The sequence below is a fragment of the Carassius auratus genome, unplaced genomic scaffold, assembly GCF_003368295.1.
Source record: "Carassius auratus strain Wakin unplaced genomic scaffold, ASM336829v1 scaf_tig00216744, whole genome shotgun sequence".
NCBI lineage: Eukaryota > Metazoa > Chordata > Actinopteri > Cypriniformes > Cyprinidae > Carassius > Carassius auratus.
The window spans coordinates 14,653-25,370 of record NW_020528718.1 but is presented as its reverse complement, the minus strand read 5'-3'; the positions used below and the strand labels follow the sequence as shown (position 1 = coordinate 25,370).

At 38.8% G+C, this 10,718-nt stretch overlaps 1 protein-coding gene across 6 annotated transcripts; it reads right to left on the bottom strand.

The window, feature by feature from the left end:
• Window positions 1-1,833: 1,833 nt before the first annotated feature.
• On the bottom strand, window positions 1,834-9,578 carry LOC113098935 (uncharacterized). 6 transcript variants are annotated; one of them, XR_003289234.1, is made up of 14 exons: window positions 9,041-9,578; window positions 8,644-8,738; window positions 8,440-8,487; window positions 7,875-8,253; window positions 7,575-7,751; window positions 7,363-7,451; window positions 7,096-7,132; window positions 6,669-6,763; window positions 6,358-6,405; window positions 5,846-6,224; window positions 5,398-5,663; window positions 5,215-5,260; window positions 2,773-2,885; window positions 1,834-1,973 (listed from the first exon to the last, which is right to left on the bottom strand). XR_003289234.1 is itself a non-coding variant. In XM_026263983.1 (12 exons), exons 1-12 carry the CDS (start codon window positions 9,453-9,455, stop codon window positions 5,249-5,251), a joined length of 2,040 nt encoding a protein of 679 aa, XP_026119768.1. In that variant the 5' UTR covers window positions 9,456-9,578; the 3' UTR covers window positions 5,088-5,248. The 6 variants fall into 6 exon arrangements, 2 of the variants coding, with proteins under 2 accessions (XP_026119768.1, XP_026119769.1); XR_003289235.1 differs by having other exon boundaries at window positions 2,773-2,864; XR_003289236.1 differs by having other exon boundaries at window positions 5,215-5,248.
• Window positions 9,579-10,718: the final 1,140 nt, after the last annotated feature.

Here is a 10,718-nt window from a genome sequence, read left to right as displayed (position 1 = left end):
TCATACGTGGCAGTTCTTCTCTTGAATTTTGGGTGTATTTCAGACCTTGCATGACACTTAAAGTTAAGCCCACGCCAGGCTTGCTTGTTAAGCATAATGGAGGGTTACGTTAGGTTATACTGAGATGTTTTAATAGTATTTTAATTTCACAGCAGTAACAGACTTCAGATATGGACCAAAAACTAGTCTGAGAGGAATATGCGTACGATCTTTGATCAGTTTGCTGCCCCTCTAAAAAAAAAAAAAGAGTGTTAAGTTCATGAAGATTAAGGAAATGTTTTATTTCTATTTTGGACAGATTGCTTAAATTACACCACAATCAACGCAGCATTTTGGTTTGTATATATTTATTAATTTCAGTGTTCTTCTTTAAAAATAAATATATGGTAAATAATAATAAATAATAATAATAGGCTAATAAAGAAAAGTTTTGTACAATCCAAACATATACAACAGAAAGCCCTGCTCACAGGAGTCTCTGGAGTGCATACTAAAGACAAGTACATTAAATATGTCAGCAGCCAGTGTGAATACATGGAGAAAAGAAAAGATGGATAACATGGAAGCATTTCATGATAAAATATTTTAAAACCACGAAGAGGTCAACACCTACACACACACACACACACACACACACACACAGATCCCTTGTCACATGTTCATTGCATCGCACTGCTTAAGTAAGTTCATGTATGAAAAGCAGCATATGAAGAGGTATGAGAAATGCAAAAAAACGGACGTGCTAGTAGACATATTGGCATGTGTCCGTTTATCGTTAGCAACCATAATACATAGTTCAAGTAGTGGGAGTGTCGTCTTTTGTTCCCTTTGTAAATTTAATACTATAGTAAAAAAAAAAAAAAAAGAAGTGTCATATGCAGATTCCTGCTTAAAAAACAACAACACTGAACAATGATGTAATCATAAAACACATTCATTAGCTCTGTCAATCAAACATTAAGCTCCACCCACTTATGACTTCCTCAGCTCTGCTTGTGTACAAGCAGCTCAGTTGCCAATAGAAGCACGACAGCTGGTGAGCCAATAGGAAAGCGGGAGTCTAGTGGACCAATAGAATATTAGGAGGCCTAATATTTCATTAATAATTCATTACATCTCTCAAACAGATGTAATGAATTTCCACTTTTACACACTGCACTGATGCTATTATGGATGAGAAACTGAAAGAATTCAGCAAGACAGCTAAGTTTCCCTTTACTCACACTTTATAATTAACAGTTACATTTCTTTCCTATCCATATAAGGGAACGTGTAACTCCAGAAGAACTCTCTGTTGGTGTTAGCAATTTTTTTTCAATATTTAGCAACCTCTCAGACTAACCTAGCAAATTTTTAAAATGTACCTACAACAACTGTTTACATGCTGTTGTCCTATATGCATTAGCAATATGATAATTAAATCATGGTGTAACTGTCTAGTGATGCTCAACAACATCTAAACCAAGTATATAGTGTAGTGGCATATACCTGTTTTATACATCGGACACTTGGACATTTGTCATTAGTTCATGGTGCATTAGAGGATGAAACCTGGGTCTTATTGTTCATTGTTTGATCAGCTCCCTACGAGCCTTTTCTTCTTCTTTATGCACACACTCTTCCTCAGCTTTTTATCTGAATACAAGAGAAGTGTTCAGAAACTGAGCATCGCCTTGGGCCATCTTACCTTGGTTTTAAAAGGGGAGGAGGACATTATTACTGACGGAAAGAACAGTTAGTGATTTTCTTAAAACATTCAAATTTCATATGGTTCTGTTTTTTTTTTCTCTAACGTGCTGCTTTTCTGTTTGCTCTCAGTGCTGACCTTGTAACCAGAAGAGCATTGGGCGGCCTTGCGGAGGACAGGGAGATCTGCTGTCCGGTTCTTTAGGAGTCTTTGCACATTGGGCGTTCAGCTCACCTCCAGATGCAAATAAAGGGGAAGTTGTAGGGCTGTCAAAATGGCTGAAAAACTAAAGTGGGAAAAAGTATTTTGGCTTCTCGCCTGAGGCCACAGGAGGGCACATCGAGCTGAATATTACTAATGCACGTTTTCATATAAAGAATAAAAGTCTGCATCTCAGTGCTATTCACATTAATTACAAGTGAAGTACACTGTCGTGCATCTAAAAAGCATTTTAAAGTGCATCTGTGGTTCTGTAACACTGTTTTCAGCTACTTATGCACTTTCATGTGTGTCGTTTTTTAAATCTATATCCTTAGGTGCATGTGTTATGTATTGTGAGAGTTTAGATTTCTAAATGATAACCCATGAAGAGATCATTTTATTTATCACTTTCCCTCTATGAATATATTGCTACCATACTTTCAACTGCAGTTTATTTTTTGGCCTGCTTGAAAACTTTCACTTCTAAGCATTCAAACCTTTATTGTGAATGCTGTCCTCACTTTTTAATACCTTATCGGCTGTCAATAACACACGGTCCTATTTAGTATGTGGGACAAATTTAAAAAATGAAAGTGGCTGTCACTTTTTATGTAGTTTGTATTCTACATATTGAAGCTTAACAGAGTACAGTATTAGGCTGCTGTCACTTTAAGACTTAACGCACAGATCCAACACATCAGATTTCTTTCTTAACTGTTTATGTTCACATAAGACATTACCTACTGTGATAATGACTGATAAATTTTTTTTTTAATGCATAACATACATAATACACTAAGGTTTGTTCATGAAAAACAAAAATCAATAATGATAAGATACTATGTATCATATAATAAATTTCACTCCAGTAAATCTGCACTTACCATATTCTGAGCTTTCATATTAAAATTTTCTTCTAATTGCACATTCGTACACAACGTGTCCTCTGTTCTTCACAAGGAACTTCCAGTTGATCCTGGCGATAATTGACAGAATTCTTAAATTACAAAAAGACAGAAAGAGACATTTCATTACATCTGTACTGTATGTATATCACAAAATATATCAAAAGAGCTGCTTGTTCAATAAACCTGAGGGAAAATCTATGCAGACTTGGTTTGCTGGTTTAAGCTGATTGAGCTGGTTGAATAGCAGGAAAAGAGACCTAAATCTCCTCTAAAACCTTCAGACCAGCAGGATCCAGCTCAGTGGACCAGGCTGTTTTTCCATCAGAGTAAAGAAAGTGACCTCAATGAAGTATAAAATGTTAGTTCACAAGACCAAAACTATAAAAATGTACTCACCCTCATGTTGGTCCAACCTGAACATTTTAGCAAAATGATGACTGACTGAGACGACGTGTTTTGTTTATGTTTCGTTTATGTTTATACTCACAAAGTGCGTTCTTGAGGTGTTGCCATGTCCACCTATTATAAATGTCCTTTGGCCTGTTTTTTAGGCTTGGTTCATAAAGCGAACCAGTTTCTGAAGTTCATAAAGTAGGCAGGTGCGATTCTGATTTTTGCATTTGTTTAGGTTTATTATGGGCTTGCACCTAGTTTGCTGTTTTTTAGTAAAAGCTTATGTCTCTTGATTTCTTGCAACTGCACATGCATACAGAAGTGAGACACATCTCTGAAACGCATTTTCCTTTAAATGTTAATGAGCTCTGCTGACTCCGCCCCTCTCTTCAAGCAACTCTGAGAGAGACTGTTTACTTTAGCCGCATTCATCGTGAAACTTGCTAATTAGCACATTATTAGGAAAGGCGATTTGCAAAGATTTATCAAACCTTATACTCACTTCTTCTGTAGGTGAAGCTGGATCATGAATGATTTGCGCAAACATAGATCAGGGGCGCATTCTCTTCAGAAACAAAAGGTAATCCACTGCGTCTTCAGTGGCTCAGATGTCGGAAGTAAATGACAACGGCTTTGTTCATTATTACATCCAACAAAAAAACACCTCAATCACTTAGGTGAAAGTCTTGTCTACATTTGCTCCAGCGGTGAAGCAACGGCCGACTGATGATAGCTCACTCAGGGCGGGTCTAAGGTAAGACACCAGTCCAGTCTGAAACGTTACTGTCTATCAAACTATCGAGGGAGGGTTTGTTTTTATGACGTCACACAGACAGGCATCTGAGATCGGCTAGATTTAAAAATTTAAGCAGATAAAAAAAAAAAAAAAAAAACACTAGCTGGATTTTTATCATACACTTGCAACACACATTTCAGTTTTCACATTTCAAACAACTTGTAAAAATGCATGTCGCATCCGATGACCCCTTTCACATTTCTATTGTAACTCTCGTCAAATATGAAATGTTTACCTGCTTAGATCTCACTTTTTGACCATTATAAATATATTGAACACACACACACATATTATTTATATTCATTTATTTATATAAAAAAGTATATTATATTAATATATATAATAAACTATATTGTTGTTATAGAAAATTATATTTAATTTCATGCACCTTTTTACATTTATTTCTTTATATTGTTAATGTATATAATATTTTTGTTAAGTTTTATATATTTATATACTACATTGTTATATAAAGTGTAAATAATTTTATGCACCTTTGTATATTTATATAATGATATTAATGAATGAATGTAACAATAAACTTCTTATATTAAAGCTGCAGTAGGTAACTTTTGTAAAAATATATTTTTTACATATTTGTTAAACCTGTCATCATGTCCTGACAGTAGAATATGAGACAGATAATCTGTGAAAAAATCAAGCTCCTCTGGCTCCTCCCAGTGCTCCTATTGCCATTTGCAGAAAGTCATCAGCTCCCGTTAAGAAACAACCAATCAGAGCTGAGGTCCGTAACTTTGTTTGTGTTCAAAATGTAGAAAATTTATATAATAAGCGAGTACACAATGAATCCATTTTCCAAACCGTGTTTTTAGCTTGTCCTGAATCACTAGGGTGCACCTATAATAAGTGTTTATATTCAGACTATTTTAGATTGCTTCGGGGGTACCACAGCGGAGTAACCCAGTACCTTTGTGATTCTTCATAGACATAAACAGAGAGAAGTAGCTCCGGCTACAATGTCCTTCCGCAACACGCAAGCAGTTCTGTTATTAACCGCTAGAGCGTCAAAATTTACCTACCGCAGCTTTAAGTAATAAATGTAATTATGCAACACAACATAGTGAATCTTTTATATTTATTTATATTTTATATAGTTATTGTTATTTTTGATAGCTTTCAGTGGAGATGATAATAATATATATTGAAAACCTATGTTGTTCATTAAAATTTCCTTTAATTTCATGACTTTCTTTCTTGTCATTACTTACACTATTTTCTTTTGCTCCCCTCATTTCAGCAATCCTAAACAAAAAACTGAAAAATCCAAAATCAGGTTCACTGTTTAAATACATTAAACAGAAATAAGAATTAAGACGTTCAGCATTATAATTGATCATCTGACTGTATGACACCTGATAAATAAATCAAAACAAATCAAAAAATGTACTCACCATAAACCAGTCGTGGAGACTAAGTTTCTCCAGTTCAATCCGCTCTTTTGGATTGATTTGCAGACAGCAGCAAATAAAATCGCTGCATTCTTCCGACAAGCCATCTTTGGTCCAGTTGTGACCGTCGATCATGTGCAGGTCTGGTGTATTTGGAAAATCCCCACAAAGCATAAGAAACAAGAGGATCCCGAGTGACCACACTGTCGCTGGTTCCCCGTGGTACTGGCCGGTCATGTGATACTCAGGAGGGCAGTACTCTCTTGTGCCTGGAGGAAAGAGATTTGTTTACAATTAACACAGCATTTTAACTGTATAACCATCACTATGCAAGAATTAATGTGATTCACAACAGTGGATCCCATTCCATGAGCTTGATTCACTCAGGGTCCTGTGTGAACGGCCCTCAGTTTGAGACCCACTGTAACCTTTGAGGGATCATCATACATACCAACAAAGGACGTGTAACCCACACAGCTGAGGAAGTCACCACACCCAAAGTCAGTTAACTTGACTTTGAGTGTGTCCGGGTTGATCAGAAGCTTTTCCAGCTTTATGTCCTGATGAAACACTCCACGTCTGCAGCATGTTTGAGCTGCGAATGTTGCCTGGCGCATTATAACTCGTGCCATGTCCTCTTGAATGGTACCCATTTGCTGCAGGAGAAACCAGTTCAGTTCCTCAAAGGGAACGGGACGCTCTAGCACCAAAATGTAGTGGTCAGACTCCACCCGCCAGTCCAGAAGCTGGATGATTTCCTCGACCCTGGGGTCTCCGTCTGCAAGGATTTGCAAAGCAACCTCCAGAGGAAGAGGCTTGGAACAACCGTCCTAGAAGAAAGACAGTTGTTATGAAGGTTAGATGGATAAAGGACAAACTCTAGACAATGACAGACTGAAAAATCATCTACAGTCTGTGATCGGATGACTGAGAGGAGAAACGGAGAGAGCACTGCCTACTTACAATACTGATGAACTTTCTGTTCCTGCTGGAGACGACTTTTATCGCCACCTGATCAACAAAAAAACAACGATGTTTGTAAGAGTTACAACTCTTTCATTCATTCCAAACATTAGCCCTGAACAGACATTTTCATGAACCTAAATACAAATATGTAGAGCATGACTTAACAAGCTCTGACAATTTAAGAGCTTTAAACAGTAAATTAAATATGAATTCAGAGCGCTTGCATTAGATGCATCAGATGACTATAACACAGGACAAAAATAATCATCAAGTTATTCTATTCGAGATATAGTAATGAAAACTGATACCTGTAGGCCGTCGTCCAAACGAGTCGCTGCATAAACGGTTCCGAAGCCTCCATCACCCAGCTGACAGATGATTTCATAACGGCATGAATTGATGTCTGTTAAAAGATATGATGTAGAAAGAAAATCATTATTTTTATAATTCATATTCAATTTGACACTTGACATTAAAAATCTGTGCTTAAAAAATACTGGCACACTACAGAACTATTTAAGGAAACTATAGTAGTCATAAAATAAAGAAATATATGTGTGTGTTTTTTCTGTGTGAAATACATACTTTCACCTTACACACATTTATATAAATGTAAATGAAATCTTGTTGAATTGCTATTATTAGAAAAGTGCATACTAAAGTCAGTGTAAAACATGTGAAGACTGTGTGTGTGTGTGTGTGTGTGTGTGTGTGTGTTTATGGTACCAAACTGACCCATTATTGTGTCGTTGTTATTCTCCTTGTCTGCAGTCTGAAACAACAGAAATCAGGTTTAGTCTCAAAATACTCAAACAGGACAGAAACCAAATGCACAACAAAGAAAGTTAAAGAGCAGGTCAAATCAGGTCAAATAGATCGACTATATAACAGTTACAGCAAATAGGAAAAGAAAACTGTATAAAAAGAAAGAGTAAAAAAGCAAAGGTCCATAGTCTTATAATTAAACCAAGGCAAATCTTCAAATCATCAGAATGTATTTACCATAAGCCAGTCGTGGAGACTGAGTTTCCCCAGTTCAATCCGCTGCTTTGGGTCGATCTGTAGACACCGGCGAATTAAATCGCAGCATTCTGTGCAGAAAAAAAAAGAAAGATATGTCTGAATATCACTTTGAACTTCACACGTGATCTCTTTGATGGACAGTTAAATTATCTCAACGACCATATTGGTTTGTGCTGAAGAAGAGATCTAACCTTTTGACAGGCCAGCTTTAGTCCAGTTTTTATCATTGATCTTGTGCAGGTGTCGTCTCTTTGGATATTTACGGAAAAGAATCACAAACAAGAGGATCCCGAGTGACCACACTGTCGCTGGTTCCCCGAGGTACTGGCCGGTCATGTGATACTCAGGAGGGCAGTACTCTCTTGTGCCTGGAAATTACATTTGGTTTCCATTAAAACAGCATTTTAACTAGATATTCATAATCATTTGATTCACAGCAGAGGATCCCATTAGACACCCACTTCACAGCTTTGAGGGATCATCATACATACCAGTAAAGGACGTGTAACCCCCGTCGGTGAGGATTGCACCACAGCCAAAGTCAATCAATTTGACTTCGAGTGTGTCCGGGTTGATCAGAAGGTTTTCCAGCTTTATGTCCCGGTGCAACACTCCACGAAGGCAGCACATCCGAGCCGCAAATATTGCCTGGTTCATTATAACTCGAGCAAAGTCCTCGTCCATGATGCCTTTGTAGCACTTTAAATACTGAAACAAGGACTGACAGGGCACGGGCCGCTCTAGGACCATAAAGTAACAGTCAGGATCCAGCCGCCAGTCCAGAAGCTGAACGATTTCCTCCACCCTGGGGCCTTTATTTGCAAGAATTTGCAAAGCAACCTCCAGAGGAAGACGTCCAGAATAACCATCCTAGAAGAAACACAGTTGTTATGACGGTAAGAAAGATATAGGACTTAAACAACTCCAGGACAAACTGTTGACAATGACAGACTGACTGCTGAAAAACCACTTAGAGGCTGTGATTAATGTTAATATGAGATGATTGAAAATGAAAGCAGTGACTGAGAGGAGAAACAGAGAGCACAGCCTACTTACAATGCTGATGAACTTTGTAATCTTGTTGGATGCCAATTTTATTGCCACCTGATCAACAAAACAAAAAGGTGATGTATGTGAGATTTATAATTCATCATGTCAGCAGAGTTAACATCATTTCATACATTAGAGAGAGAAAGAGACAAGTACAATAGGACAAACATGATTAGCTAGAAAAATAATGTAAGTAATACAAATTGATACCTGTAGGCCATCATTTAAACGAGTTGCTGCGTACACGATTCCAAAGCCTCCTTTACCCAACTGACAGCCGATTTCATAACGGTGTGAATTGATGTCTGTTAAAAAATAAATAAGAGATATCACCATAAAATGTCACAGAGACAGCATTTACTTTGTCTACTTAAAAACTAGAATTGAGAAAGAATAATTGAGTTAATACATTGAATATTTGTGCCTTTAAAAAATAATTTGTCACACTAAAAACTATTAGTTACCCGTACTTGTCATACATAAATGATACAATTTAAATACCTTTAAGTTAATTGCATTTCCATGTTAACTACTCTAAAACAAAATGCATATTAAGCATAAACCTTGTGTGTGTGTGAGTTGGATTATATTGTGGTAGCAAACTAACCAATAATTGTTGTCTCATCATCCTGTAATTGGCTTGACGGAGTTCGGGGAGCATAAACACTACAGTCAGGTGTTGCACAGGTTGTAGCTTGGGGGACATTGTCTCTACAGTCGAATGTTTTGTGGAGTGGAGACTGAGGGACACCGACACTCAAGTAAGCTACAGAACAGACTGAAGCTTGGAGAGCTTCATCTCTGCAGTCAGACGTGACATAACCTAGAACTGGAGGGACATCATCACTATATTTGGACATCACTGGGAAAAAAGATGGAAAGGCCTCACTACTTAAATTGGACGTAGAAGTGAAAAGCAAGATGTCATCACAAAATTTGGGTATGGCAGTTAAAAATGAGACATCATAACTTATTTTAGGCGTGGCAGTGAAAAATGAGATGCCATCTCTTAATTTGGGCATGGCATTGAAAAATGAGACGCCATCTCTTAATCTGGAAGAACAGACTGTAGTTTGGAGTATATCGTCAGTACAGTTGGACTCGGCACAGACTGTAGTTTGGAGGATATCGTCAGTACAGTTGGACGCCGCGCAGACTGTAGTTTGGAGGATATCGTCAGTACAGTTGGACGCCGCGCAGACTGTAGTTTGGAGGATATCGTCAGTACAGTTGGACGCCGCGCAGACTGTAGCTTGGAGGATATCGTCAGTACAGTTGGACGCGGCACAGACTGTAGTTTGGAGTATATCGTCAGTACAGTTGGACTCGGCGCAGACTGTAGTTTGGAGGATATCGTCAGTACAGTTGGACGCCGCGCAGACTGTAGTTTGGAGGATATCGTCAGTACAGTTGGACGCCGCGCAGACTGTAGTTTGGAGGATATCGTCAGTACAGTTGGACGCCGCGCAGACTGTAGTTTGGAGGATATCGTCAGTACAGTTGGACGCGGCGCAGACTGTAGTTTGGAGTATATCGTCAGTACAGTTGGACTCGGCACAGACTGTAGTTTGGAGGATATCGTCAGTACAGTTGGACTCGGCGCAGACTGTAGTTTGGAGGATATCGTCAGTACAGTTGGACTCGGCGCAGACTGTAGTTTGGAGGATATCGTCAGTACAGTTGGACTCGGCGCAGACTGTAGTTTGGAGGATATCGTCAGTACAGTTGGACTCGGCGCAGACTGTAGTTTGGAGGATATCGTCAGTACAGTTGGACGCCGCGCAGACTGTAGTTTGGAGGATATCGTCAGTACAGTTGGACGCCGCGCAGACTGTAGTTTGGAGGATATCGTCAGTACAGTTGGACGCGGCGCAGACTGTAGTTTGGAGTATATCGTCAGTACAGTTGGACTCGGCACAGACTGTAGTTTGGAGGATATCGTCAGTACAGTTGGACTCGGCACAGACTGTAGTTTGGAGGATATCGTCAGTACAGTTGGACTCGGCACAGACTGTAGTTTGGAGGATATCGTCAGTACAGTTGGACTCGGCACAGACTGTAGTTTGGAGGATATCGTCAGTACAGTTGGACGCGGCACAGACTGTAGTTTGGAGGATATCGTCAGTACAGTTGGACGCGGCACAGACTGTAGTTTGGAGGATATCGTCAGTACAGTTGGACGCGGCACAGACTGTAGTTTGGAGGATATCGTCAGTACAGTTGGACTCGGCGCAGACTGTAGTTTGGAGGATATCGTCAGTACAGTTGGACTCGGCGCAGACTGT

Excerpts from the sequence above, each read along its gene's own strand:
- LOC113098935 (XM_026263983.1), bottom strand. The coding sequence starts at position 9,455 with ATGCCCAAATTAAGAGATGGCATCTCATTTTTCACTGCCACGCCTAAA. Across the intron at positions 8,488-8,643 it reads GTTTAAATGATGGCCTACAG|GTGGCAATAAAATTGGCATC; the intron begins GTATCAATTTGT and ends TTTGTTGATCAG. Across the intron at positions 7,133-7,362 it reads GTCTCCACGACTGGCTTATG|ACTGCAGACAAGGAGAATAA; the intron begins GTAAATACATTC and ends CTGTTGTTTCAG.